This window comes from Galdieria sulphuraria, assembly GCF_000341285.1.
Source record: "Galdieria sulphuraria unplaced genomic scaffold scaf_27, whole genome shotgun sequence".
Taxonomy (NCBI): domain Eukaryota; phylum Rhodophyta; class Bangiophyceae; order Galdieriales; family Galdieriaceae; genus Galdieria; species Galdieria sulphuraria.
The window spans coordinates 149800-172944 of record NW_005178448.1 but is presented as its reverse complement, the minus strand read 5'-3'; the positions used below and the strand labels follow the sequence as shown (position 1 = coordinate 172944).

Sequence of the window (23145 nt, the reverse complement as noted above, 5' to 3'; positions counted from 1 at the left end):
ACTTCCAAATAATTTGAAGAGAGCGATGCTACTTGAAGAGAACAGTTTGTTCTGGAAAGTGCTGCCTTTTTTAGAAAATAAGTTTACTGTGGCTATTGTTTCTTCTTGTGTTTGTCTATTTCTGTTGATTTGTATTTGGGTTTTATATGTCAAGAGACACTATTCTCCTGTGCGTTCGAAAATATTAATTGTTGGGCGCTCTGGCGAAGACGAACAACCTGGTAGTGGAAAATCTACCCTTTATCACGTATTAAGAACAGGAAAAGCTCCCAAATTTCAGTCTGTAACTTCCATGGTTCCTAATGAAGGTACTTTTATTCCCCGTGGCTCGAAGACTTTGAAGGAAGCGAACTTTGTTGATTTTCCCGGTAACGAAAGACTGAAAACTGAATTGGAAGATCAGGTCCTTCACGCTAAGGTTATTATCTACGTCTTAGATGTATCAAGGTTGGAAACGGAAATAAGAAAAGAAGCAATTTCCGTTTACAATATCTTCAAGTTGCTTAAGAAGCGGAACCGGAAGGCCATCCCCATTCTGATATTTTGTAACAAGATAGATTTATGTGAAAGCTTTCCACTCGATAAAGTTAGACAAATACTAGGAGAAGAAATATTAAAGTATCAGAGAGAAGTGGCTCCTTCAGGTGGAGATGAATCGGTTTTAGCAACGAATATAGACTCTTTGCTAGCGTGTTCACAATATGTGGTTTCCTTTGAAAGTGGTTCAGCTGCACAAGGCGTAGTAGAACCAGTTATTCACTTTTTAGACAGGATTTAAAAGATTTGTAAAAGTTTGTTCAAAGTAAATGGCGACATCTCAATGTGCGGAGATATTCCAAGTAATACAATTGGAATGTAAAGTTCTTCGTTAAGATTCAATATATGACTGAGAAATAAATAAAGAAATGAAAATACCAAGCCTTTGGTGAGGTTTTCTAATGGTAACTAAAAGATTACCGAAACAAACTCAAGTTCTTGTTTGTTAATTCTTTAGAATTAGAAACATTGTGATTGTTTTTTTATAGTAGCGGCGACGTTAACCACTCAAATACATCTCTCCCTTCTTCGTTACTAAAACTATTCTTCTTTCCTGTTGTGGTCTTGACAATGCTTGTAACGCAACTTCGAGTTCTTCCAACTTTTTCCTTTCAATCCAGAATTTTAGCTGATCATTTTCCATCATTTGAGTGACACTTTGTAACATTTTCTTCACGTCACTCTCTGACTTTGATTGCAACCAACTGAGCATCGAAAATCCTCTAAGTGAGATATCATTTGTAGTAAATATACCTGTTGGAATACTGAAAGGTTTCCTGGAAGCATTTCCGTACGTTATCATTGTACCACCCTTTCCAAGTAAACGTGCAAGTTCAGTTGCTGTTGGACCACCAGCACCATTGAGAGCCAGTTTTGGTGGAGGCAAGTCTTCCAATAAACGTCTCATTGCAAAAGTTCCAACATAACGATGTGACACAACAATATCATTGCCCCAGGCCTTCAGTCTCTCCACAGTAGGACCGTAATTTCCGCGTTCTTGGATGACACTTATTACTCGCAATCCTTTTGCTTTTCCTATTTGAGCAACTGAAAGACCAACTGCTCCTGTTCCACAATTCTGTATAACAACATCTCCGGGTGAAAGATGAACAAAATCTTCAAGCAATCGATAAGCAACACATGGACCACCTGATGCCAAAGACGCGTATTCTAGCTTAACCGATTTGGAAATCGGGACTACTTGTGATTCACTGAATATACCATGTTCTCTCCAGGCACCGATTGCAAAACCAAAAGGTATTATTCGATCTCCAACACCGACAGACTTTACCTGATTTCCCGTAGCTACAACTTCTGCCACGCCCTCTAAACCAGCAACCCAAGGCAACTTGATGGAAGAAGAACCATCTAGTTTGCCCATGCCTCTTATAAAAGCCAAATCTGTTGTTCCTATAGTGGAGGCAAGAAAAGACACGAGTACTTGCGACGGACCAAGCTTCTTCTCATCATAACTTTGAGTCTCCTTTTTCAGGACATCCGTAACTTTACCGTGGCGCGAAAAAGTATAAGCAACTCCACTAATATTTTTCACGAAGCAAGTTGGTATATTTCTTTGAAAGGAAAGCTTGTTCAAGGCTACTAAAAGAGGCGGGTTGAGAGATTTCATTTTGCTCAAACAATTCATTGGGCCTAAAGACTTTATTTTGGTCATAATAAAATGATAAACAAGTAATAGAAATAACCTAGTATTCATGTGCATCGTTTCTAGATAGTTTTTATCAACAGAACCATAGTATAGTCATTTCATACTGAATATCATTACTAACTGATATACTACTAATGATGAACCATCCATTCTTCCTTCCATTTCCCAACTGCTGCTGTTCTCTTTTCCCATCGCACAACAACAGGAATCCGAATTTCAATATAAACGTACGAGTCACACATGTCATATTTATTATGTTTTTTCATGGATAGGAAATTCGCAAAAATAAGGCTTTCTCAAGGGACCTTGAAGTTGGTGAAAGAAAACGATGAAAACTTTGATTGTATGAAAACCAAGTTCCAACTTGAACTTGTTCAGTATGGTCTCTTTTCACCTGGCTTCTGGACTGTGGAAGACACTCTCTTTTTCTACTTTGAGCTAGTTTCAGGAATTCTGACCAACGACACGCTGTTCATTTTCTATTACGAAAATGAAGAACGTTTGTTTTCTACTCTTTTAGAATTACTGGAGAGAGAAAGACTTACGTACGCTTGTATAACCACCAACTCAGAGAAACAACAACTCATCACTCTCACTATTTTGAAGACAGTATGTGAGGAATACAAACAACAGTTTTCAGAGTTATCTTCAATATCTGAAAGCACTGAAGATAAACTGCTCATAACAGACTTGTATCAAATGAGTAAGAAATTGAGACAAATGTCTGCACTCAAGCAAACTTTGGAAAGCTTCTTGTACTCACTTCAACAAGTTGCGTCCACTTGGACGGAATTGAAACAAATTCTATCTAAAGAATGCTGCCATCTTTCACCGGATAAGTTGTCTGCTCTTATGACAACAGATATTTCAACAGTAGTTGCTGTAAGTGGAACACCAAGTCTGTGACTAATTCGGTTTGATTTTCCTTGTAGGATACCATAGACTCTTTAGAAAGAGTTGAACAGAGCTTGATACAATTGGAAAAGAAAAGACAAAAGTATTCAGAAGGTGTAAAACAAGAATATTTATCTTTCTTGGCACCTTTTGTATTTCAGCGCTTTCTCGTGTGTTTATTCACTTGGAACGCTCTCGTAAGGTTCCATATATATCTTCATTTTTGATATATGCTAACAATTTTGTTTTTAGTTGATTGAATGTTTTCATTCCAATTTCTTTGTAGTCGAAACTATTCGAGGGTTTGTAACCCTTACAGTGGGTGCACCTTTTGTTGCTCTGGTTGCTACTCTATCATTTGCCTATTATTATCGACACAAAAACTTATCTCCATTTGCTAAGGACGATATAACTTTGGAATGAATGAAGACTATTTCCTAGTGGTACATAGTCATATTGTAATAAACAACATCCATGGAAGGAAACACTTTGAGCTTCAAAGCATTGCCACTCTTCAAGTCATTCATTCGAGATGTTCACGGGTATTCACAACAGTCTTCATTGTTTTGCCAATATGGACAGTTTTATTATTGGAAAGACGAAATGGTGTCACAATAGAAATTCTAGAGTAAAAGTTCTTTCAAGAACTGTTTGGCTGCTTTCTACGGGAAGCCAATCCACAACTCAGCGTCGTAGAGTTTTGGTTACGGGAGCAGCAGGCTTTATAGGTTTTCACGCAGCCAAATCGTTAAGTCAGCTAGGAGATTTAGTTGTTGGAGTTGATAATTTCAATGACTATTACGACGAAAACCTCAAAAGACTCCGAGCACAAGTTCTGCTTCATCAGTTTGGAATTACACTCCAGGATATGGATATTACTGATCAAAAGGCTCTGGAACTGCTGATTGGAGAATATCAATTCACTCACGTACTACATCTTGCAGCTCAAGCGGGAGTTCAATATTCCTTGGTAAATCCTGTTTCATACACTAGTTCTAATGTGCAAGGATTCGTTTCCCTTTTGGAGGCTTTGAAAAATATTTGTGTAGCTATGAAATGGGATTTTCCAATTATAGTATACGCTTCTTCTTCTTCAGTTTACGGAAAAAACAAAAAAGTACCGTTTTGTGAAATCGATCCCGTTACTGCACCAGCTAATCTATATGCTGTTACTAAGATATCCAACGAACTTTTGGCACAAGTTTATCATCATCTTTATGGTTTCAAGTTAACAGGTGCGTAATATTTAAAATGGTCTCTTAATTTTACGAAAGATACAAAATGGAATAGGACTTCGATATTTTACAGTTTATGGTGCATGGGGACGCCCCGATATGTCGTACTACTTATTTGCTGAAGCAATTCATGAACAAAGAGAGCTTTTCTTGTATCAAACTGAAGAACCTGTACTCACGATAAATTCTGGTTCAGTTATGGAGCCTTGTAGAGACTTTACTCACGTAGGAGATATTGTAAAGGGCACTATTGCAGCATTGCACAAGGGACATGACCTGGAGTTGATCAATCTGGGCAACTGTTATCCTCAAAGAATATCTTATATGGTTCAGTGTCTTGAAGATTTATTAGGCAGAAAGGCAATCATAAAATACCGCCCTTTGCCAAAAGGAGATGTGCCTTGTACATACGCGGATATTACGAAAGCAAGGCAATTGTTGGATTTTGAGCCACAAGTGGATTTAAAAGAAGGGTTAAAGGACTTTTGTGAATGGTTTATTAGATGGAAACAATGGAAAGCAAATCTTTTATCAGTCATGTGACAATAGAACCATGACTATCTTTTCGGATCATTCATAGCAAGAGACTCTTATTGGGATTGCAAATGCTTATATACATGTTCCGAACCCTCAGAAGCATCAAGTTATTTAGCCATTTTCCATTGGACAAGAAGCCTGTAGAAACAAAGTGGCTTGGAATTCGCGTAGACAATAAGACTCTTCCTAGACTATAACAAGGTTTTTAAAAGTTATTTCAGTCGTTTTTTCTTTCTAAGCTAGTATATAATAACCATATGAATTCTGATACTCAAGTGAGTTGGAAATTTTGGTCATGTCTGCTATATTTGAAAAGCTCTTTAGCATTCGTGGCCGTGATAGCACCGTAAGCAAGGAAGTAAGAAGCGGTATTGCAAATTTTCTAGCAGCTTCTTATGTTCTACTTCTCAACTCGCAACTTTTCTCAACAAAAGCTTCAGTACCGAGTTTTGAAGTAGCAGTTGCAACTGCTATCACGGGTGCAATAGGCTCCATTTTGCTTGGTCTTTTCACTAACCTTCCCCTTACACTAGCACCAGCAGCTGGTTTGAATGCGTACTTGGCAAATATGATCGATCAGTTTCCTTCGGAACCCATACAAGGGTATAGAAATACCATGACGCTTACCTGGCTGGTGGGACTGTTTCTCGTGCTGACTGCACCTTGTCTATCTTCAACTTTGATTGTCAGCGTGGTTCAACAATTTCCAAAGAGCTTACGTCACGGACTTGTTGCTTCCATCGGCTTTCTTCTCGTTTTTCTTTCGTTTAGAACCTTTACCTTCAGCTTCAACGACGGCAAGTTGTACATATTTCTCTTTGGGCTTTTTATCTTACAGTTGCTGAACGTCTTAAGAATACCCGGTGGCACACTACTGAGCATTGTTATTTGTGCTGTGCTTTTGTTCTTCTATTCAAACCACCCACTTCCAAACACTTTATTCTTGCTTCCGAAGATTGGAAGTATATCGTATTCATTTAGCTCTCAAATGTTTCTCAAGTCTTGGAAGGAAATAGTAGGAGGAAGCTTTGGAATATTTTGGATTATTTTACTCGATCTCTCAGTCGTTCCACAAAGTATCCTAGGGACCAACGAAGTCTTCTCTTCATTGCTTTCAACTTGGCCCAATAATACACAATCCATTTGGACGGTATTTCTTACAGGCGTCACAACCATTGTCGGAGGATTGACGGGATCTGGCGTATGCATTCCATTCGCAGAGTCTTCTGTTGGCATCCGTGAAGGTGGCAGAACAGGTTTTACTGCGGTAGTAACTGGAATTTGCTTCCTACTCTCTACTATCGTTATGAGTTTGTTTCAGTCAATTCCACTTGGAGCAACAGCTCCTCCTTTGTTTGTGGCTGGTGCACTTATGCTCAAGGTAGTGTTACTTTTTTTGTTTTCGAGTCAATATATATCACAAGAAAACTTTCAGGAAGTAGAACATATTGAATGGAGAAACGAGAGACAAGTACTTCCTGCTATTATGACGCTATGCGTGGTTCCTTTTACCAACTCCTTGATGAGTGGTTTTGTTCTCGGTTTGGCAGTATTGGTTATTGAGTTTCTATTACAGTTGATTGAAAACCAACGAGTTTTTTACAATGTTATTTTCCAGGAAGAAACGCTTTCACAGGTAACCAAATTGTACTTATGAAGAATCACGTCATCTCAGAACATTATGAAATAGGAAAGACAATCTGAAATAGAAAGCGGTTTAGGAAACTAAATGTACCCATTAGAAATAGAACTATCTTAGAAAATTCACATTGTATTACTTGGACTGTATATTTCTGTATTCTATATACAAATAGAAAAATGTTTTAAATAAAGTTGGAATCATTTGGTCACTGACTAGCTGACAAAGTAGCGAACACAACAACGAATTTTTTATTTCTAAAGCACAAAAAAGAATGCGTGTGTCATGGCATTAAAAGAAGATTTCTGAGCCTCCAAACTCCGCATTATTATCAAAGCCATTGAAAGAAGGATCTCCATTACTAAACGAAGGATAGGAAGGATAGGATGGGTAGGAAGGAAATTGTGAATAAGGAGAGAATGTTGATGTATACATAAAAGATGGAGAAGGATATCCCTTTGAATAATCAGCAAAGTCTACCTGTGCTGCCTTTCCATTGTCCTTCGATGAAGCACTACTGGTTACTTGTAGTTTGGGTATCTTTGTTGAAGATGGAATAACAGAAGCGTTGCCGGAAGCAGAAGCATTTCCTGAAGTCTCACTGAAACTAAATGCATCCTCTCCAAAAGGAACTGCTTGAATATTTATAAAGGCAGCGGCGAATACCAAAGCGAATAGCACGAAAGCCAATTTCATTATTCAATTAAAAAATCAAACAATAACAAGAATGAAGAGTAAGTTTGCTTATTTACATTGTGAATGTGTCGTTTCGCTATTTTTCTAGAGATGCTCTAAACGCGGCGATTCATTTTCAAAGGGACACTTGGGAAGCCAGTGAATAATTCTTTGCTGGTTCCAACAAATGTGCTGATTCCCCGACCAATGATCAGTACGGATCGTCTATAAAGTTTCCAAAAATAGAAAATTGTAAACGTGGAAGATGGATGAGTTTCTATCTTATGGGCATTTCAATCGAACCGATCGATCAATTTGTCTTTTCGCAAAGCTCTACCATTTCGAGACGCTCATCGTTTAAAATTCCAAGGTCTTTGAGTATGGATATGGAAAGTCGCCATAGAAACTCAGCAGAAATATCGTTGACAAGGTTGCTATTTACTGGTTGTGGTTTGCAGTCTTTCCAATAAAGGTTGGAAAAACACGCATCGGAATAACCTTCTCGTAGACTTGAAGAAAATAGAGCGTCGCCAAGCAAAGCTGCAATTGTTTTTCCTCCCTCCTGCGGAGTCCTCATGATACGAGATAAAACTTTTTGTGTGAAGAATCCGACTAATGGAGCATGTAATAACCACTCTTCACGATAAATATCTGATAACACTGCACCGGGATGCACAGCAAACACATCTATTCCTTTATCTATACAGAAAACAACTAATTAGCATGAATATAGAAAAACCCAAAGGAATACCTTTGAACCGTTTCTTCAATTCATAAGCAAACAATATGTTTGCAAGTTTACTCTGGGCATATGCAGAGACAGCTATGTAAGGAAAGCTTTGAAAGCGATGATCGGCCAGCTGCTCTGGTTTGCCGTATTCATAAGCATTGGAAGTGACTACAATAATGCGACATGGTGCACTGATATTATTAAGTGATGATGATTCCAAAATTCGTGTGAACAAATTCGTACCTTCGTATTAACTGAGGCATAAGTAGATATGTTAATAGAAAGTGACTCATATGATTTACAGCGAAATGCAGCTCCAGTCCGTTTTTGGTGATTTTCTTGTTCTAAAACACCTTGTGAATAAAGAACTAACCAGGCAGAAATTTAGTGGTTCTTACTGCTGCTTGCATAACGCCTGCATTCAATATAACGAAGTGTATTTGCTCATTCAACTGAATGATGTCTTGAGCCAAAGTTGTGACGGCGTCCAAGTTCTCCATATCTGCCTCGAAACAACAAAAGCGACCCTACGTAAATAAATATAACTGTCACTTCAAAATACAAGTCGTTACAACCTTGTCGTGAATACCCAACTCCCTTCTCAAACTATCTGCAGTGGCTATTGACTTTTGCATAGTTCTACAGCATATCAAGATTCGAGCTTGAGCTTTAGCTAATTTCAGACAAGTTGCATAGCCTATTCCAGTATTACAGCCTGTCACGAGTGCCGTCTATGAAGGTAAGAGAACGCAACTAACAGACTCCATAATAGCTTACTTTATTCTTCAGCGAACTGTTTTCAAGCTCTGCACAGTTCATAAGCTTGAATCTACCGAAGAGAAAATCAGAGAGCACCTAATCTTGGTTGAATATACTGCAATGAAAATTTTACATAAACTCATACATCTGATGTAACGAAAGGCTTCTTCAAAAATACTTTCAGAGATGCCAGTTGAACCAATGCCATCAATAGCAATAGATAGTGTGTGAGATGAGGAGCGCAGGAGAACCATTCAAATCTGTGGTTTGAGCTCGATTCTTCGATCACTAAGGTCGTTGTCTTGAGCATTGAATTTGTAGGAAGTATTGTGTAAAGTGTAATAGAAGAAACACTGCACATTCCGAGGAGTTTCTAATTTTAACGAAGCAAACTACTAAGAGAAACACTCATTTTATCCAAACCAATCTTCCTGCTCGTCTCGTTATAGCTATTGAGAAGCAATTCTTGTCGCTCCTGTAATAAGCGTCGATTGGCGAAACGGGTCGGAGCACTCATATACTATTCGACCTAACCTTAACTGTAACTCACTGCAGATAATAGTCTTTTGAGCTCTTTGCTTTGCTCTTGCTAATTAGATCGGCTTATGGAATAATTTCTCCTTGGCGTGGGACGAGTAAACAAGTTGGTATAAAACGCTTATCTACTGACTAAAAAAACTTTCAAAGCCCTTTGAAATTAAAATCTCAAACTGCTAGAGTAAGCTCCGGTGAACAAGGCTCATGCATGCTTATACATGGAACTGAGAACGTATCCTCCATATTATCCCACATCGATAGAATATGATATATATCGTAAGTTGTTATTTACATCTTCGGACTTGCTAAAATGCTCCGTTTCATACTTCAATACTAACTGGAATGATCTGTTGTTAGAAGGTCATGCGTTGTGCTCAAGTTGTGGACAGTTGTTATCTTTTCCCCTTGGTTCTGCTCTGGTTCAGTGCCCACTTTGCAAAACTGTCTTGAGTTTACGTCCCATATGTAAGCTTTATGTCGTATTTCAATGCATCTGCTCAACGAACCATAGATACTGTGGCAATTGGTGGTCAAACTCGTTGTTCGGGTTGTCATCAAAACATGTTATTTCCCTTAGGCGCTACAGCAGTTCAGTGTACCAACTGTTCATCTATAACACATTGCCCTAGCTTAAAATATTTTGTCTGTCACGGCTGCGGTTTACACTTGGCCTATTGTGCTTCTACTGACGTACCAAGTGTTTTGTGTACTGTATGTAGTACCCTTCGAGATGTCATCTCTATCGAAATGGAGTCCTTTTCTCTGCAATTTGGTCATAAAAGGGTTCTTCTATTATCACAAGAAGAGTTAGTAGCTGCACCGTGGATGAATCCTTCTGAAGCATCAACTCAACCACAAAGTCTTCCATCAGGGGCGTCTCAGAACATTGAAGATGATAGGGAAATGACACAAGCACCACAGCAAGAACGTAGAAATGAGGAAGACTCAAAAAGTCATTATATGCCGTTCAATCCAAGTTGCTAGAAAGAACCCCGTTAACAACAAAAGCATGAAGACGGAAGTTCAAGTTGAGTCACTTAATATCTCTCTGTCGCTGCACATTTTTGATAGAAATAGTCTTTCTTTAAGTAGTTTGATAAAGTTCGAAACTTATATTACCATTTAGAGACATTTCACATTATCGCCCTATTTGTTTATTCAGTACGTTCAGAATATCATACTTCTCTCTTTCCAACTCCATGATTCCTCCATATTCATTATCTCGAATACCGATAAACATGCTTTCGCAGTCCTGCCAGGAATCGGTCAAGTTGTCCTTTAACCGATATGCGCTTACCTTTGTAAATGTCATTCCGGATATATCTCCAAAAATATCAACTTCTTGACGTTCCTCAAAGACTCTTTTACTCAAGTCATAAATATGAACAAAGTCAGTATGTTCAGCCATCGCGAAATATCTTCCATTTGGCGAAAACTGAACTGAACGCACAGCATCCATTCTTGCTGGAAGAGTATGAACAGGTCCCTTCTCCGACATTCGGCTATCCCAAATGCGGCAAGTCAAATCTTGATTACCAGTGGCGACGAAAATACCGTCAGGATGCCATGAGGTTGAAAATGTATAATCACTGTGTCCATAAAGCGTCTGAGCTACACAATCGGCTCTAAGATCGTAGAGAAGAACTCGCGTATCATCACCACCAACAACAAGCAAACTGCCATCGGGATGAAGACTGGCATGATTAACTGCAAACGGAAACTGGATCCTTCTCTCCAATTCCAAACGAGAAAGGTTATAAAATCGAACAAAGCAGTCATTACTGCAACAATAAAGTTTGCCAGACATACTGTTGCTATCTTCTACAATAGTAAGTGCGTTCACGATGGCACTGTCATCTTCTGAAGAATAGAACTCCGTTAGAATCTTTCTATTTGCCAAGTCAAACAACGCTAATTCTCCACAACGGCCTCCGAGAACGAGGATATTCTGTCCTACACACATACTCATGGCGCCACTTTCAATGAAAGTTCCCTGAAGCTGTGAGTAGTGCAACACACTCTTCCTCTGTCTTCTCAAAACATCCCAACGAGCGACAGTTCTTTCATGTTGTGTATAAACTAGGTGTGGATGTGGCGCCCATACCAAATGTCTCAGTTGATAGTGAGAAACTGAACAGCGGACTCTACGGGTGAAATGAAAGAAACGAAAAAAACAAGAAGTAGACGGGTTGCAAAAGTCACAAGTGGCTTTGCTGCGGTCATCGAATACTTCATTCCTTGTAAGCTTCTCCGACAAATTCTGTTGTAGCCTGAAACGACGAAAATCCTCTCTTGAATATGGAAGTTGATACCAAGGGATTCCTTGAACGTCTCTCCCAACAGCAGCTTCTTCAGCCTTCACTTCTAGCAACTCGCAAACTTCACGGTCCAACCACTCCAAACCTGCCCAATTACTGTCCAATCCTGCTGTAGCTTGTTCAGCAGACCTGAGAGGAACATACTCTTCCAGTGAACTTCCGTCGTCTATATCAATTCCAAACTCTTCCTGTGCTTCTAACGTTTCTGCGTACGTCAACCAATCACCGGGAAAAAAAGTTTCTTCAGACGCATAGAAACGGTTGACTTCTTCAAACTCTTCCTCTCTTTCACTCATTCAAACCGAACAAACTCTCCCACCAATATAAACACATCATTTACTACACATCAAATAATGAAAGGGTATCTTTATTTCTTCATGTTTCCATCTCGCAAGTTTTTCTCGACACAAAAAAAGACCTCAACTCTTGGAGTATATATATATATATAGAGGGAGAGATAGATAGAGATATGATATATATTTGTATACATGCATAAATGTTATAACACAACTCATCCAAAGAAGTTGCGGTCAACGACTACATGGCCATACTTCTTTCCAACTCTCGAAGTTCTCGTTCTTCGTCGTTGACTTCTTCTTCTTCTTCTTCTTTCGGTACCTCAACACGACTGGAAACCGTTTCCTTGACAGTTTTACCTTTGACTGCACTAGGCACCCTTAAGTTTCCAGTTGTTCTCTCTTCTTGACCAATTTTCTCTTCTGTTTCAAGCATATAGCGGTCTAAGGCTTCACCTTCTAGTTCATCTAATTCAGCTCCAAGTTCATCTTCATCCAAATAAGTATTCCCGGAAAGCGGTTGTGCCAAAGCTTCCGAAATCATATTCGATTCTTCGACTAGTTCTTGGGTATCTGCCATAACGTCGTCAACTTCTTCTACCTTTAACTTTTCGTGGGCTTTCCTCAATTGTTTGTTTCCTTTGCGAAAAGCGTCAACAGTTTGTGCACTCGCGTTGGCATTTTCAAGTGTCAAAGCCTGTAGCCAAGATAAACTTGAGTTGTTTCCAAGGGTCAATAGTTCCTACCTGTAGCTCCAAGTTGTATCGAACATTTTCCGTATTCGCTATTTCCTTCTCGAGAATCTTCTTTCGCTTCAAAGCCATAAGAGCACCTGATATGCTCACTTAGTCTTCTTCCCAATAATAGTACTACATTCCTACCTCTTCTGTCCTTTTTCATTAAAAGAGTCTTTGCCTTTTGTTGTTCGGCGTCCACCTTTTTTTGCCATACTTGCTGCTTTCTTTCAAGTAGTTCAATGTGTTCCCTGATATCAGCAATAGTGGGTGCAGGTGTGGGTGGTGTCTTGCTTCTTGAAACTTTAACGTTCAATTTTCTTAAAAACTGCATAGCAAAAGAAAAGTGTACTTCCAAGGCCGTCACTAACTTGGCCCCCCAAAAAAAAGTCAAACGGCTTTCATCCAAAATCACAGTTTCCCAACGTGGCCAATATTCTAATCCAAATAAGACTACGCCTATTGAAATATTCTCTTCAAACGAATCCAAGCAACTGCAACCAAAAAAGCAAACGCAGAGAACCCTAAAAGACTTGCGCTAACAAGATAAAATGCATAAGGATGATCTTCCATATGAGAAGTAAGATTCATCCCAAACAAACCGGAGCAAAATGCACCTGTCCATGGTAATTACATACCAACATGAAATTTTCTCTCCACTTACCGGTAGACAAAGATAGCATGCCAAGATTAAGATAAACTTCTAAGCGTAAGATACGATTCCTCATGGCATCCAAACGTATTTGAGTGATATTTTCGGTAACACGAACAGTTTGAATGGTGGAAGCCACTTCATTAAGCATAGAATCGATCTAATAGAAAATATCATTCAAATGAAGCCATAGCATAAGATGATAAATACCTGTTTCAAATAGGTTTCAAACATCATTTCAACTTCTTCATGCTGGTCCACTCTACGACGATGTCCTTCATTCTAACGTTAATATCCAAGACCTTGAGGAACAGCAAGTCCTACCAGTTTCCAATTTGGTAGTTAAATACATTTCAGACATGTCTTCATCGCTACGTAATACATCATTGAGTGCAGTATGTGCCTCACGAATTTTCACTTCAAACTCATTTAAGCTGTTCTGCAACGGAAGCAGTCTATCCAAACACGATCTCACAGTATCCGCTCTATACAAAAATGAAAACTTTGAATGTTCCACAAGATTGAATAATGACAAACCCTGTGTCATTGGAGCTTAGCGTGTCTAGTACATTCTCAACAGCAGGTACTAAGGTTCGCAATTGTCGACTCTTCCAATTCTATATTAGTAAAGAGCAGAGATAATACCTCCCTACTTACAAGTGACGTACAAACATCGATCAGAATAGCTTCTAACGAACGAAACTCAAAAGGAAGAGGATGCGAACGATCTCTTATTCTGGTCCTCAACGAAGGTATGAAGTTCTGTACCGAGGGATGGGGTGGGTCAAATAGGAGTATAGAAGTAGCCTGGATAACTGCGCGAATATGTTCGAAGTGTACAACCTTCAAGTATCCAAAACCTATTAACAAAACAGGGCAAAAAAATCTTGGAATTCCTACCACTACGTTCTTCCTGGCAAGGAATACTGGAGATTCATTTCTAAAACTTGGGTCAACCACACGCAAATCACGAAAGTTCAGCTTCAGAAAAGAGGCTATTGTCACTTGTGAGCAAAGCACACTACATCGTTGCGGAAAATACCTAATTCTGTTTTTTGGACTTGTTTCGAAGTCATGTTCCCGTGGATATCTACTTCTATACACACTAGAGGAACTGCTGCAATAGCCTCGTTACGAATCATTCGCTCTCTTTGTAAAGTAATTTCTTCAATGCTTCCACTGAAGGTATTTCCTCTTCCGTCACCACGGATAACTGAACAGAACGACTTTTGTTTCGTTGTCAGATAGTCCTGAATATTATCAAAACAAGAAGGCTTTCTCTTGAAATTTTGATATAGTTTGGAATATACATGTTTATTTGGGTTGAACCTTGTGCACAAAAAACTTGTCGACACAAACCCCTGTAACGTTGCCCTCCATAAACAAGTCATTGCATTTGACCAAAAGAATAAAAACTCTTCCAAATATCGATATTTTCCTTACAAAATGACAACGTTCTACAATTCTTCTAGAGCCTGATTCCCTACTTCTGGTTGGATAGTCTGCATCTTGGTTATCCTATGATACGGCACAAAGCTTCCGTATCCTGATTCGCAATGAAAGTAATAATGTCCTTGAAAACTTTTGAAAGAGTTGTAAGTTTAACTAAAAACTCATACACGGAGAAAGATTACCTGCCATCATTCTTTCCTACAGGATCATCAAACTGGACTCCGACAAACTCAGTTGCTACGTCACTTGCAGGAAGCTTTCCTATATATCGAACAGTTGCAAGGCGATTATCCGGACCCACGAGGCATCTATCTCCAATCTTTACTATTCCATTAGAATTTTCAAGCATGACATTTCCATAATATTCTTACATGAATGTCAACGTCATTGTTTGAATATGACGCTTTGGCTTGAAGCATCTCTTCACGAAACTTCCTCCCACTGACTAAAAGCTTTGTGTAAGTCACAAGAAATGAATGAAAGTTCACCTTTCACCTTCTCTTTGTGCATAGTTTTCTTCTGGGACTTGATATTTTGAAACCATATGACCTTCGTCCTCTTTCCATATACGGTCTTCTGACCAGTCTTCTTCGCGGTGATCGACTATATGCAAACGATATCCATTCCTGATAGGAAGGGAACCTAGAGTGGCCTGTTGGTCGTCAACCATTTCACCAATTTTCTGGAATCTGTCATCGTATACTTCTATTAAGAAGTCAGAATGCAAAGTTCCAGTAACGACTTCGAGTTTCTTCTTGACATGTTCTAACGTCCATTCTGGTTGAAAACGTATCTCTCTAAAGACCAGAGGTCGTTTGGAGTGTGAGACGTCTAAGATCAAAGTTGACGAACTCATCGTGAAACAATTTGAAAGATAAAGGAAAACGCGCGCTCAGGTCTTTAGTGAATGTAGTCTACACGACTGACACACGTGTTCATTTCTCAACTCGTCAGTGCCAAAGGTCAAGGCTCTCTCTTAGCTTTGGGATTGACGCATTTTATGTCAACACTTTCATTTCGAGAAAATGGATATGCCAATGAGAGTTACGGTGACTGGTGCAGCTGGTCAAATAGCTTATTGTTTGTTACCTTTTTTAGCACGTGGTGACGTTTTTGGGACTGACCAACCGATTGAGTTAGTGCTTCTGGATATAGAAGAAGCACAGACCAGCCTCAGGGGCGTGGTGATGGAAGTAAGTTGAAGAATGTTCTGCTTTTTGAATGGCTTTTACAAGCTCGTAGCTAGAAGATGGAGCTTATCCTTTAGTGTCAGTTATACATTGTACGAGCAATGTCAGCGAAGCTTTTGTGGATTGTGATGTGGCAGTTCTTCTCGGTGCTTTTCCTAGGAAACTTGGCATGGAAAGAAGAGATCTTCTCCTTCAAAATGCAGGTTCGCAGTCTTATTGGTTGAAGACTTGACTTTAGAACTTGAAAAGCTATTTTTAAGGAACAGGGTGAGGCAATTCATAAGTATGCAAAGAGAAGTGTTCGTGTTCTTGTAGTTGGAAATCCTGCCAACACGAATGCTGCTGTATTAGCACATTTCGCTTCGGCTATTGACAAGAAACAAATAACAGCATTGTCCAGACTGGACCAAAATAGAGCAACTAGTTTTATCGCCAATGAGCTCAAGGTGTTTTAACTTTATCTATCAAATTCTTATCTGATTGCAAATGAAAGGTATCACCTTCTGTCGTAAAAAATGTATTTGTTTGGGGTAATCACTCTAATACTCAATATCCAGATTTATTTCATGCAGTGACAAATAGAGGTAAGAAGCTTTTTATGATTGAAAGAAATCTTTCTTAGCAGTCGTTTTTGTTTGATACTACTATACACATCAGGACCGCTACCAGACTGGCTCCGAGATGAAAATTTTTTACGTGAAAAGTTTATTCCAATTATTCAGGAAAGGGGAGCTGCTGTAATAAAGGCCCGAAAACTTTCAAGTGCAATGTCAGCAGCAAATGCTGTTGCAGATCACTTGCGGGATTGGTTTGCTGGTACACAAGATGTTGTCAATATGGTAGTATGTAGTGATGGTTCCTATGGTCAGTCATGACACTGTGTTTACGTAATGGTTTAAGTCTTATGTTCTTTAGGTATCAGGAAAGGGATATTTTTCTCGTTTCCTTGTTATTGTTATGGAAATGGCACTTTTGAAATAGTTCCTCACTTTCCATGGGATGCATTTGGTGATCCCTATATACAAAGAACAAAGCAGGAGCTGTATAAAGAATGGGTATTTTACTATTGTTCATCGGAGTATGTCATTACTTAACTCGTACTGTAGGATCAAGCGTTTGCTACATTATTACCAAAATCAAGTTTGTAACAAATAGTTCTCCAAAAACTTTTCATTTAATAGAAAATTTTGGGTGAATGAAGGATTTTACAACTTTTTCTAGTCTTTTCTAGTACACAGGTTTATTGCAATTTATCCTAGTGTTCTCTGCATATGATTCCAAGTCCTACACTAAGAGATGTCTTTTGATAAAATTGATTGATAAACTCTGCTTTTCACGAGGCACTGCAACCAAAATTATTCAGAGAAACTAGGCAAATTTTAAAAATTTGGACGCAACGGGTATCGATCCCGTGACCTCTCGCATGCTAAGCGAGCACTCTACCATCTGAGCTATGCGCCCTTCTTAGGAAATATCTGGGGTTCTAAACTATTTAAAGAAAATATTTTTTCTTCAAGGACCACTTTATGTAAAATACTTGGATTTCATTCGCCTAAAATGAAAGCAATTGAATTATTCACATATTCTACTACGTTCTGGTCTCTCTCGCTAAGAGTTGAATGATCTAATTGTCCAAGGGATTCAACCACCCTTTGAGCATCATATGCACGCTTTCTAGCTGCTAAGTTGAGAATTTCTGCTAATTTCGTCAATAACAAGGCTTTTTGTAAGCTCATGGAGGTATCTGCATTAGCATCTAAGCCGATTAGCTGTTCTTTCAAAGCAACAGCTCTCGAATAATGACTAATGGCGAGGTCATCATTTTCAAGGAGAGCATAAATATCACCAGCTTTTCCATGGGATGTTGATAAAACACCTAAAAGTTCCTTTTCATATAGCTGTTCTCCTGTTGACAGGTCGTTCTCCAACAGCAAACAAGCTTGTTCAATGTACTTGGCTGCTTTTCCAGGTTCGTTTTCACTGCATCTAACGCACAAGTCAGTGCAAATGTACCATAAAGAGAACACGTACAGTATATCGCTCAGTTTGCCCAGAATAATGGACCTCTGATTGACACAACTCTGTTCTTTCTTATGCATCAATTCCGACTCAGCTTGCTGGAGTCTGCTTAGGGCACTAGCAGAGTTACCCCCCTTTTGTGCTTTCAAAGCTTGATAGAGCAAAAAAGTTGTCCTTTTCAGCAGCACGTCAGTCTCACTTTCAGACGTTTGAGTACTGGGAGTTTGATCACTTTGCAACAAATCTATGTTATGACTATGTGCTCGGATGAAAGATTCAACGTCTGAGTCCACATCAGCTGCATTCGCAAATTCCTCTATATCTGCAGCACAAAGGAGGCAGTCCTTTACTTTAAAGCTACACGTTTTGCAGTAACAGTGTCCACAAGGTGTTGCTCTCTGAGTTTCATAGAGCAAAGCATGACAAAGTGGGCAGCAAAGAGGAGCTATAGCTTTTTCCCATTCAGTACTTGTTGCTCTTGTACCAAAACCAAAAGGACATTCAATAACCTCGTTTGCTTTGTTTGCTTCATTGGAACTTGGTTGTACAGGACAAGAATTTCCTTTAGTCTCTGCCATATCCGAGATTTTATATGAAATGTTTCAATCCGCAAAGGACGAGAAAAGTCGTCGTCATATATCACCGAAACATAGTAGAAGAAGAGAGCGTTCTGTTTCTTCCCGAAGAGACTCTACAGTTTATTCGAAACGCAGCAGAAAACATTTTCGTTCCGAACTTGTTGAAGAGACTACTTCTCGGAAGACAAAGGCAGACTATATTGAAACCCTTGATAGTCCACAAAGCGGTGGCAATTTAGAACATTCTTCTTCTTCGTTTCCCTATAAAAGTCAATCTTTGGGGAAACAAGTTTTTTCTAATGACACACAGCTGAAAAAGACGAAGCGGGAACCCATCTCTTTGGAGGATATTATGAAGAAGAAGAGAGAAGAAGAAGAAGAAGCACAAAAGCCTCGTTTTATCTCTAAAAGTGAACGAGAAAGACAAGCCTTGGAAAAACTTTATGAAAGGAGGAAGGCAGTAGATCCTATGAAGGTGGAAAGTACACAATTTCATAGCAACTCTTTATCAAAGGGCATCCCGAGACCTCCTGTAGATGTACAAAGAGAAAGAAATCAGAAACAGAGTGACACTAGTCGGGAGAATGATGAAGAGTCACATCGTCTTAAGGAACTTCTTAGAAAACACTATATGAAAGAGAAGGATACAAAGTCACGACTAACAAAGCCTAGCGAAAGATTCCGTTTTCGTTTCGAATGGGACAACTCGGAAGATACTTTGAACACTGAAGAGTACGCTGAGCTTTCCTCCTTTGTTGAAGTTCCACTCCTTTTTGGGAGAGGACATCGTGGAGGAATGGATCCTGCCTCCACGCCCTCAAAGGCTCCTTCGAAACGTGTCACTAGACCGAAAGTTTCTGATATGGAGGGAGTACCGGATAGTAGACTGGATATGACTCTTGAAGATCCTGTTCACCATCGACACAAAAAAGACATGAGACACTGGTCGGAAAAACCAAAAGAAGAAATGACGGAGCGTGACTGGAGAATCTTTCGCGAGGATCATAGCATAGCTTATCGTGGTGGAAAAGCTCCTTTTCCAGTATGTTTTGTTTGCATTTGAGTATTTTAAGCTAATGAACTTGCTAGGCTCGAAATTGGGAGGAGACTGGTTTACCTCGCGTTCTTTTGGATTCTGTTCGATATATTGCAAAGTACAAGCAACCGACACCCATACAAATGGCTGCTATTCCAATAGGCTTAGCAAAGCGTGACATGATAGGACTTGCTGAAACAGGAAGTGGCAAAACTGCAGCTTTTGTTCTTCCTATGTTGGTTTATATAAGTCAACGTCCTCCTATGACAGCTGCAAACGCTGCACAGGGTCCATATGCAGTCATATTGGCACCTACAAGAGAACTTGCGCAACAAATTGAGGAAGAAACACGGAAGTTTGCAGAACCTCTAGGTTATCGAGTCTGTTCGGTTGTTGGAGGAGTTTCCATAGAGGAACAGGGAATGAAGCTTAGAGAAGGCGTTGAAATAGTCATAGCTACTCCCGGAAGAATGATTGATTGCCTTGAACGAAGATATTGCGTTCTCAACCAGTGTGACTATGTCGTGTTGGATGAAGCTGATAGAATGATTGATATGGGTTTTGAGCCTCAGGTACAAGGAGTTTTGGATGCTATGCCTTCTTCTCATTTGAAACCGGAAGTTGAGGAATTAAGTGAAGAGTTTATGGAAGAGTCTTCAAGTATTCTATATCGGCAAACCTTTATGTTTTCAGCAACCATGCCACCTGCTGTAGAAAGATTGGCAAGAAAATTCTTGCGCAATCCTATCATAGTTGCAGTCGGAGATATTGGAAAAGGAGCAGAATTGGTGCAGCAAAGAGTCGAATATGTTCCCAATGAAACGAAGAAAAAGCTACGTTTCTTTGAAGTTGTTGGATATGCGGATCCACCTATTTTAGTATTTCTCAACACGAAGAGAGGTTGTGACACACTGGTTCGTGCAATAGAAACTGAAAGTGGTTTAGACATTCGAGCCACGGTTATACACTCTGGCAAGCCTCAAGAGTTGAGAGAAGAACACTTGGAAGGTTTCAAACAGGGTAAATATGATATATTGATTGCCACTGATGTCCTAGGAAGAGGAATAGATATCAAAGGGGTCAATCTTGTAATCAACTATGAAATGCCAAACAAGTAAGTGTAACTTTTTGATGATTCCGAAATATATTTGTCGAGAATGAATAGGATAGAGAATTATACGCATCGAATAGGTAGAACTGGAAGAGCTGGAAGAGAAGGATTGGCTATTTCCTTTGTGACACCCGCAGATTCAGAAATTTTTTATGACTTGAAACTTCAACTAGAAAAAGTTGGAGCAAAAGTTCCACCAGAAATAGCCAACCATGAGTCTGTCAAAAGCAAAAGTCAAGGATTCGGAATTATCCGCGATTAAACCAAGTCCATGTATCAACTACTTGAATATTTCTTTATTACTCGCATAGAAAAGATTATTTCTTAGGACTGCTCAATGAAGCCTTTTTGGCTTCCTTTTGCTCTTGACGACGTTGTAACAAAAGTTTTGCATATTCTGCAGCCTCACGCTTAGATTTCTCATAAGCTCTCTGTTTCAATAATTTTTGTCTTCTCTTTCTTTGCAATCTAACAGGAGTTACCAAACGTTGGATTTTGGGTGCCTTCGAATAAGGCTTTGCTCCTTCCTTCTTTGGTGTAATCTCCCTTCGGATTACATATTTTCTAACGTCGTCTTCCTTGGAAAGATTAAAAAGCTTTCGAATTTTACTTGCTCTCTTAGGACCAAGTCTTCTCGGGATAGTTGTATCCGTCAGTCCAGGAATGTCCTATAGAGAAAATGTTTCAGCAACTAAGAAGAATGGCGCTTTTTGGAGAATTCGTGAAATCCTTACCTCTTCTCCCTTTCGCAAAATGATGAGATTTAACACTGCAATATCGGGGGATACAATGCAACCACGAACACTCTTTCGTCTTCGTTCACCGTCTCTCATTCCATAACCTCGACAGCCAGAGTCTCCTTTCTTCAACAACAGTCGTACGCGACCAGTTGTCAGGACTCCTTGTTTCATGGCAAAGCCCTCCTTATCTTGTCCACCCATGATCTTAAAAATGTAGCCTTTGAATTCGTCACCGAGAGCATCTCCTGGAACTTCCTGAGCTAGTCGCTTGTCGTAAAAGGCTCGTAGTTTTCTTTCATCGTCCACCTCTATCTGCTTCTGACAACCGGTGGTAGGGTTTGCAATATTTAACTATAACAATAAGCTTTGCTACCCTATCAATAGTTTTTACTTACTTTCATATGAATGATTCAAAATAAGCTACTCGACTTGGCGAGAGAAAAGAATCAATCCGACGTCGACGATAAAAATAGTTTAAGAAATTCGATTGTAAGCGACGAGAAACTGGAGATGACATCTTCTGTGCAAACATCGCAAACTTTACAGTCTTCTTCGGAAACCAAATTTAAGTCTTTTGTGAAAGACTTAATTTTTGGTGGTACGGCTGGTGGTATTTCCAAAACTGTTGTTGCACCACTTGAAAGGGTAAAGTTGTTGTTGCAGGTTCAAGCCTCTAACGTTCAAATTCCTGAAGAGAAACATTATAAAGGCATATTAGATTGCATTCGAAGGGTTCCAAAAGAACAAGGCTTTTTATCTTTTTGGAGAGGCAACATGGCTAATGTATTGCGATATTTCCCTACACAAGGGTTAAATTTCGCCTTCAAGGATAAATATCGTGGACTCTTTCTGGAAGGTGTGAACAAAGATACTCAATTCTGGCGTTATTTCGCAGGAAGTTTAGCAGCAGGTGGAGCTGCAGGTGCAACATCTCTCTTTGTCGTATATCCGATGGACTTTGCAAGGACACGTATGGGAGTTGATGTTGGAAGAGGTGAAACCCGTTTATATAATGGAATTATAGATTGCATCGCAAAAACAGCAAAAACTGTGAGTTGCCAAATATTTTTTGTTTAGCATTCTCAACAACAACCTTGTTGATATGATATAGGACGGAGTTTTCGGTTTATATAGAGGGTTTAATGTCTCCTTGATAGGAATCATTGTTTATCGAGCCGCGTATTTTGGAGGTTTTGATACTGCCAAGTCATTTTTGCTAACCGGAAAACTGGAACATAATATATTTCTTTCTTGGGTTATTGCTCAAACTGTAACTACAGCTGCCGAAGTTGTATCGTATCCTTTTGATACTGTTCGCCGTCATATGATGATGCAAGCAGGACTTCCTATTGAGCAAAGAAGATTTCGTAGTTCTTGGGATTGTACCAAAAAGATTTTTGTAGAAGAAGGTTGGAGGTCATTCTTTAAAGGAAACTGGTCAAATATTCTTCGTGGAGCAGGAGGAGCTTTGGTTTTGGTCATTTATGATGAGTTTAAGCGTTATTTGTGAAGATGCTCTTTGGCTTTTCTATTGTATGATATATATATATATATATATATATGCAGCAACTGGTAGCCTTGCATGTTTTATGAGTTATTGTTGTTTTAGTTGCTGGTAGATATTTGTTAGGAATAAGACTTCTAGGATAGAAACATGTTGTGCTGGTGAACAACCATTTCATGAACATAGAGTGCCTCAGTTTCGGTGCTAGTTGTCTTTAGTTGTTGTCTTCTCTTTCCATTATGAACTGTCATTACTAACTTAATGGCTGTTCAATAAATATGCTTTGTTGATATTTGTACACCATTC

At 39.3% G+C, this 23145-nt stretch overlaps 16 protein-coding genes and 1 non-coding gene across 22 annotated transcripts; 8 read left to right on the top strand and 9 right to left on the bottom strand.

The window, feature by feature from the left end:
• The first annotated feature begins 4 nt into the window (after positions 1–4).
• On the top strand, positions 5–913 carry Gasu_34360 (signal recognition particle receptor subunit beta). The gene has a single exon (XM_005705704.1). The coding sequence runs from the start codon at positions 26–28 to the stop codon at positions 776–778; it is 753 nt and encodes a 250-aa protein (XP_005705761.1). The 5' UTR covers positions 5–25; the 3' UTR covers positions 779–913.
• Positions 914–993: 80 nt separating this feature from the next.
• Gasu_34350 (mitochondrial trans-2-enoyl-CoA reductase) lies at positions 994–2184 on the bottom strand. The gene has a single exon (XM_005705703.1). The coding sequence runs from the start codon at positions 2162–2164 to the stop codon at positions 1037–1039; it is 1128 nt and encodes a 375-aa protein (XP_005705760.1). The 5' UTR covers positions 2165–2184; the 3' UTR covers positions 994–1036.
• Positions 2185–2274: 90 nt separating this feature from the next.
• On the top strand, positions 2275–3578 carry Gasu_34340 (uncharacterized protein). The gene is made up of 3 exons (XM_005705702.1): positions 2275–3085; positions 3136–3294; positions 3350–3578. Exons 1-3 carry the CDS (start codon positions 2444–2446, stop codon positions 3518–3520), a joined length of 972 nt encoding a protein of 323 aa, XP_005705759.1. The 5' UTR covers positions 2275–2443; the 3' UTR covers positions 3521–3578.
• Positions 3579–3614: 36 nt separating this feature from the next.
• On the top strand, positions 3615–5369 carry Gasu_34330 (NAD-dependent epimerase/dehydratase). Its single transcript, XM_005705701.1, has 2 exons — positions 3615–4332; positions 4388–5369. Exons 1-2 carry the CDS (start codon positions 3630–3632, stop codon positions 4873–4875), a joined length of 1191 nt encoding a protein of 396 aa, XP_005705758.1. The 5' UTR covers positions 3615–3629; the 3' UTR covers positions 4876–5369.
• A 475-nt stretch (positions 5370–5844) lies between these two features.
• On the top strand, positions 5845–6716 carry Gasu_34320 (purine transporter). Of its 2 annotated transcripts, XM_005705700.1 has the most exons (3): positions 5845–6250; positions 6305–6505; positions 6560–6716. In XM_005705700.1, the coding sequence occupies exons 1-3, from the start codon at positions 5858–5860 to the stop codon at positions 6596–6598; spliced, it is 633 nt and encodes a 210-aa protein (XP_005705757.1). In that variant the 5' UTR covers positions 5845–5857; the 3' UTR covers positions 6599–6716. The 2 variants fall into 2 exon arrangements, with proteins under 2 accessions (XP_005705757.1, XP_005705756.1); XM_005705699.1 differs by having other exon boundaries at positions 5845–6505.
• A 7-nt stretch (positions 6717–6723) lies between these two features.
• On the bottom strand, positions 6724–7324 carry Gasu_34310 (uncharacterized protein). The gene has a single exon (XM_005705698.1). It carries the CDS (start codon positions 7202–7204, stop codon positions 6800–6802), a length of 405 nt encoding a protein of 134 aa, XP_005705755.1. The 5' UTR covers positions 7205–7324; the 3' UTR covers positions 6724–6799.
• A 19-nt stretch (positions 7325–7343) lies between these two features.
• Positions 7344–8904, bottom strand: Gasu_34300 (short-chain dehydrogenase/reductase (SDR) family protein). Its single transcript, XM_005705697.1, has 7 exons — positions 8818–8904; positions 8691–8768; positions 8489–8644; positions 8312–8440; positions 8157–8257; positions 7935–8104; positions 7344–7882 (listed from the first exon to the last, which is right to left on the bottom strand). Exons 1-7 carry the CDS (start codon positions 8878–8880, stop codon positions 7494–7496), a joined length of 1086 nt encoding a protein of 361 aa, XP_005705754.1. The 5' UTR covers positions 8881–8904; the 3' UTR covers positions 7344–7493.
• A 20-nt stretch (positions 8905–8924) lies between these two features.
• On the top strand, positions 8925–10319 carry Gasu_34290 (zinc-finger protein / transcription factor). Of its 2 annotated transcripts, XM_005705696.1 has the most exons (3): positions 8925–9485; positions 9567–9674; positions 9721–10319. In XM_005705696.1, exons 1-3 carry the CDS (start codon positions 9428–9430, stop codon positions 10191–10193), a joined length of 639 nt encoding a protein of 212 aa, XP_005705753.1. In that variant the 5' UTR covers positions 8925–9427; the 3' UTR covers positions 10194–10319. The 2 variants fall into 2 exon arrangements, with proteins under 2 accessions (XP_005705753.1, XP_005705752.1); XM_005705695.1 differs by having other exon boundaries at positions 8925–9674.
• Positions 10320–10323: 4 nt separating this feature from the next.
• Gasu_34280 (hypothetical protein) lies at positions 10324–11874 on the bottom strand. Of its 2 annotated transcripts, XM_005705693.1 has the most exons (2): positions 10507–11874; positions 10324–10461 (listed from the first exon to the last, which is right to left on the bottom strand). In XM_005705693.1, the coding sequence occupies exons 1-2, from the start codon at positions 11821–11823 to the stop codon at positions 10348–10350; spliced, it is 1431 nt and encodes a 476-aa protein (XP_005705750.1). In that variant the 5' UTR covers positions 11824–11874; the 3' UTR covers positions 10324–10347. The 2 variants fall into 2 exon arrangements, with proteins under 2 accessions (XP_005705750.1, XP_005705751.1); XM_005705694.1 differs by having other exon boundaries at positions 10324–11874.
• A 4-nt stretch (positions 11875–11878) lies between these two features.
• Positions 11879–14384, bottom strand: Gasu_34270 (magnesium transporter CorA-like family protein (MRS2-7)). 2 transcript variants are annotated; one of them, XM_005705692.1, is made up of 10 exons: positions 14252–14384; positions 14110–14204; positions 13867–14052; positions 13747–13817; positions 13534–13694; positions 13420–13484; positions 13160–13369; positions 12705–13095; positions 12570–12655; positions 11879–12520 (listed from the first exon to the last, which is right to left on the bottom strand). In XM_005705692.1, exons 1-10 carry the CDS (start codon positions 14349–14351, stop codon positions 12065–12067), a joined length of 1821 nt encoding a protein of 606 aa, XP_005705749.1. In that variant the 5' UTR covers positions 14352–14384; the 3' UTR covers positions 11879–12064. The 2 variants fall into 2 exon arrangements, with proteins under 2 accessions (XP_005705749.1, XP_005705748.1); XM_005705691.1 differs by having other exon boundaries at positions 13867–14204.
• Positions 14385–14443: 59 nt separating this feature from the next.
• Positions 14444–15554, bottom strand: Gasu_34260 (tubulin folding cofactor B). Its single transcript, XM_005705690.1, has 4 exons — positions 15157–15554; positions 15033–15106; positions 14844–14980; positions 14444–14790 (listed from the first exon to the last, which is right to left on the bottom strand). The coding sequence occupies exons 1-4, from the start codon at positions 15515–15517 to the stop codon at positions 14667–14669; spliced, it is 696 nt and encodes a 231-aa protein (XP_005705747.1). The 5' UTR covers positions 15518–15554; the 3' UTR covers positions 14444–14666.
• A 90-nt stretch (positions 15555–15644) lies between these two features.
• Gasu_34250 (malate dehydrogenase) lies at positions 15645–17177 on the top strand. The gene is made up of 7 exons (XM_005705689.1): positions 15645–15854; positions 15904–16054; positions 16101–16297; positions 16345–16435; positions 16509–16715; positions 16767–16906; positions 16958–17177. The coding sequence occupies exons 1-7, from the start codon at positions 15687–15689 to the stop codon at positions 16997–16999; spliced, it is 996 nt and encodes a 331-aa protein (XP_005705746.1). The 5' UTR covers positions 15645–15686; the 3' UTR covers positions 17000–17177.
• A 62-nt stretch (positions 17178–17239) lies between these two features.
• On the bottom strand, positions 17240–17312 carry Gasu_nc0036. Its single transcript has one exon. It is a non-coding gene; the product is annotated as a tRNA-Ala (tRNA).
• Positions 17313–17359: 47 nt separating this feature from the next.
• Positions 17360–18454, bottom strand: Gasu_34240 (hypothetical protein). 2 transcript variants are annotated; one of them, XM_005705687.1, is made up of 2 exons: positions 17883–18454; positions 17360–17837 (listed from the first exon to the last, which is right to left on the bottom strand). In XM_005705687.1, exons 1-2 carry the CDS (start codon positions 18446–18448, stop codon positions 17396–17398), a joined length of 1008 nt encoding a protein of 335 aa, XP_005705744.1. In that variant the 5' UTR covers positions 18449–18454; the 3' UTR covers positions 17360–17395. The 2 variants fall into 2 exon arrangements, with proteins under 2 accessions (XP_005705744.1, XP_005705745.1); XM_005705688.1 differs by having other exon boundaries at positions 17360–18454.
• Positions 18455–18464: 10 nt separating this feature from the next.
• Gasu_34230 (ATP-dependent RNA helicase) lies at positions 18465–20879 on the top strand. The gene is made up of 3 exons (XM_005705686.1): positions 18465–19490; positions 19538–20598; positions 20650–20879. Exons 1-3 carry the CDS (start codon positions 18468–18470, stop codon positions 20855–20857), a joined length of 2292 nt encoding a protein of 763 aa, XP_005705743.1. The 5' UTR covers positions 18465–18467; the 3' UTR covers positions 20858–20879.
• A 4-nt stretch (positions 20880–20883) lies between these two features.
• On the bottom strand, positions 20884–21834 carry Gasu_34220 (40S ribosomal protein S6e). The gene is made up of 3 exons (XM_005705685.1): positions 21731–21834; positions 21330–21686; positions 20884–21263 (listed from the first exon to the last, which is right to left on the bottom strand). The coding sequence occupies exons 1-3, from the start codon at positions 21734–21736 to the stop codon at positions 20913–20915; spliced, it is 714 nt and encodes a 237-aa protein (XP_005705742.1). The 5' UTR covers positions 21737–21834; the 3' UTR covers positions 20884–20912.
• Positions 21835–21844: 10 nt separating this feature from the next.
• Gasu_34210 (mitochondrial carrier, adenine nucleotidetranslocator) lies at positions 21845–23131 on the top strand. The gene is made up of 2 exons (XM_005705684.1): positions 21845–22385; positions 22447–23131. The coding sequence occupies exons 1-2, from the start codon at positions 21846–21848 to the stop codon at positions 22843–22845; spliced, it is 939 nt and encodes a 312-aa protein (XP_005705741.1). The 5' UTR covers position 21845; the 3' UTR covers positions 22846–23131.
• The last annotated feature ends 14 nt before the right edge of the window (positions 23132–23145 follow it).

What these genes read in the sequence shown, in the direction of transcription:
- Gasu_34360 (XM_005705704.1), top strand. Translation starts at nt 26, where the DNA reads ATGCTACTTGAAGAGAACAGTTTGTTCTGGAAAGTGCTGCCTTTTTTA.
- Gasu_34350 (XM_005705703.1), bottom strand. Translation starts at nt 2,164, where the DNA reads ATGAAATCTCTCAACCCGCCTCTTTTAGTAGCCTTGAACAAGCTTTCC.
- Gasu_34340 (XM_005705702.1), top strand. Translation starts at nt 2,444, where the DNA reads ATGTCATATTTATTATGTTTTTTCATGGATAGGAAATTCGCAAAAATA. An exon ending in ATATTTCAACAGTAGTTGCT is followed by an intron (nt 3,086 to 3,135) that starts GTAAGTGGAACA and finishes TTTTCCTTGTAG; the next exon opens with GATACCATAGACTCTTTAGA. An exon ending in TATTCACTTGGAACGCTCTC is followed by an intron (nt 3,295 to 3,349) that starts GTAAGGTTCCAT and finishes TTTTGTTTTTAG; the next exon opens with TTGATTGAATGTTTTCATTC.
- Gasu_34330 (XM_005705701.1), top strand. Translation starts at nt 3,630, where the DNA reads ATGTTCACGGGTATTCACAACAGTCTTCATTGTTTTGCCAATATGGAC. An exon ending in TTATGGTTTCAAGTTAACAG is followed by an intron (nt 4,333 to 4,387) that starts GTGCGTAATATT and finishes AAAATGGAATAG; the next exon opens with GACTTCGATATTTTACAGTT.
- Gasu_34320 (XM_005705699.1), top strand. Translation starts at nt 5,858, where the DNA reads ATGTTTCTCAAGTCTTGGAAGGAAATAGTAGGAGGAAGCTTTGGAATA. An exon ending in AGGAAGAAACGCTTTCACAG is followed by an intron (nt 6,506 to 6,559) that starts GTAACCAAATTG and finishes ATTATGAAATAG; the next exon opens with GAAAGACAATCTGAAATAGA.
- Gasu_34310 (XM_005705698.1), bottom strand. Translation starts at nt 7,204, where the DNA reads ATGAAATTGGCTTTCGTGCTATTCGCTTTGGTATTCGCCGCTGCCTTT.
- Gasu_34300 (XM_005705697.1), bottom strand. Translation starts at nt 8,880, where the DNA reads ATGGCATTGGTTCAACTGGCATCTCTGAAAGTATTTTTGAAGAAGCCT. An exon ending in AGCCTTTCGTTACATCAGAT is followed by an intron (nt 8,769 to 8,817) that starts GTATGAGTTTAT and finishes AACCAAGATTAG; the next exon opens with GTGCTCTCTGATTTTCTCTT. An exon ending in AGTTGGGTATTCACGACAAG is followed by an intron (nt 8,441 to 8,488) that starts GTTGTAACGACT and finishes TTATTTACGTAG; the next exon opens with GGTCGCTTTTGTTGTTTCGA.
- Gasu_34290 (XM_005705695.1), top strand. Translation starts at nt 9,428, where the DNA reads ATGGAACTGAGAACGTATCCTCCATATTATCCCACATCGATAGAATAT. An exon ending in CTTGAGTTTACGTCCCATAT is followed by an intron (nt 9,675 to 9,720) that starts GTAAGCTTTATG and finishes AACGAACCATAG; the next exon opens with ATACTGTGGCAATTGGTGGT.
- Gasu_34280 (XM_005705694.1), bottom strand. Translation starts at nt 11,823, where the DNA reads ATGAGTGAAAGAGAGGAAGAGTTTGAAGAAGTCAACCGTTTCTATGCG.
- Gasu_34270 (XM_005705691.1), bottom strand. Translation starts at nt 14,351, where the DNA reads ATGATTCGTAACGAGGCTATTGCAGCAGTTCCTCTAGTGTGTATAGAA. An exon ending in CTAAGCTCCAATGACACAGG is followed by an intron (nt 13,695 to 13,746) that starts GTTTGTCATTAT and finishes ATTTTTGTATAG; the next exon opens with AGCGGATACTGTGAGATCGT. An exon ending in GACAGGTGCATTTTGCTCCG is followed by an intron (nt 13,096 to 13,159) that starts GTTTGTTTGGGA and finishes TTATCTTGTTAG; the next exon opens with CGCAAGTCTTTTAGGGTTCT.
- Gasu_34260 (XM_005705690.1), bottom strand. Translation starts at nt 15,517, where the DNA reads ATGAGTTCGTCAACTTTGATCTTAGACGTCTCACACTCCAAACGACCT. An exon ending in AAACTATGCACAAAGAGAAG is followed by an intron (nt 15,107 to 15,156) that starts GTGAAAGGTGAA and finishes CAAAGCTTTTAG; the next exon opens with TCAGTGGGAGGAAGTTTCGT. An exon ending in ACAATGACGTTGACATTCAT is followed by an intron (nt 14,981 to 15,032) that starts GTAAGAATATTA and finishes GGAATAGTAAAG; the next exon opens with ATTGGAGATAGATGCCTCGT.
- Gasu_34250 (XM_005705689.1), top strand. Translation starts at nt 15,687, where the DNA reads ATGGATATGCCAATGAGAGTTACGGTGACTGGTGCAGCTGGTCAAATA. An exon ending in TCAGGGGCGTGGTGATGGAA is followed by an intron (nt 15,855 to 15,903) that starts GTAAGTTGAAGA and finishes ACAAGCTCGTAG; the next exon opens with CTAGAAGATGGAGCTTATCC. An exon ending in ATGTAGTGATGGTTCCTATG is followed by an intron (nt 16,716 to 16,766) that starts GTCAGTCATGAC and finishes TATGTTCTTTAG; the next exon opens with GTATCAGGAAAGGGATATTT.
- Gasu_34240 (XM_005705688.1), bottom strand. Translation starts at nt 18,448, where the DNA reads ATGGCAGAGACTAAAGGAAATTCTTGTCCTGTACAACCAAGTTCCAAT.
- Gasu_34230 (XM_005705686.1), top strand. Translation starts at nt 18,468, where the DNA reads ATGTTTCAATCCGCAAAGGACGAGAAAAGTCGTCGTCATATATCACCG. An exon ending in GTGGAAAAGCTCCTTTTCCA is followed by an intron (nt 19,491 to 19,537) that starts GTATGTTTTGTT and finishes TGAACTTGCTAG; the next exon opens with GCTCGAAATTGGGAGGAGAC. An exon ending in AACTATGAAATGCCAAACAA is followed by an intron (nt 20,599 to 20,649) that starts GTAAGTGTAACT and finishes GAGAATGAATAG; the next exon opens with GATAGAGAATTATACGCATC.
- Gasu_34220 (XM_005705685.1), bottom strand. An exon ending in TTTTGCGAAAGGGAGAAGAG is followed by an intron (nt 21,264 to 21,329) that starts GTAAGGATTTCA and finishes TTTTCTCTATAG; the next exon opens with GACATTCCTGGACTGACGGA.
- Gasu_34210 (XM_005705684.1), top strand. Translation starts at nt 21,846, where the DNA reads ATGACATCTTCTGTGCAAACATCGCAAACTTTACAGTCTTCTTCGGAA. An exon ending in TCGCAAAAACAGCAAAAACT is followed by an intron (nt 22,386 to 22,446) that starts GTGAGTTGCCAA and finishes GATATGATATAG; the next exon opens with GACGGAGTTTTCGGTTTATA.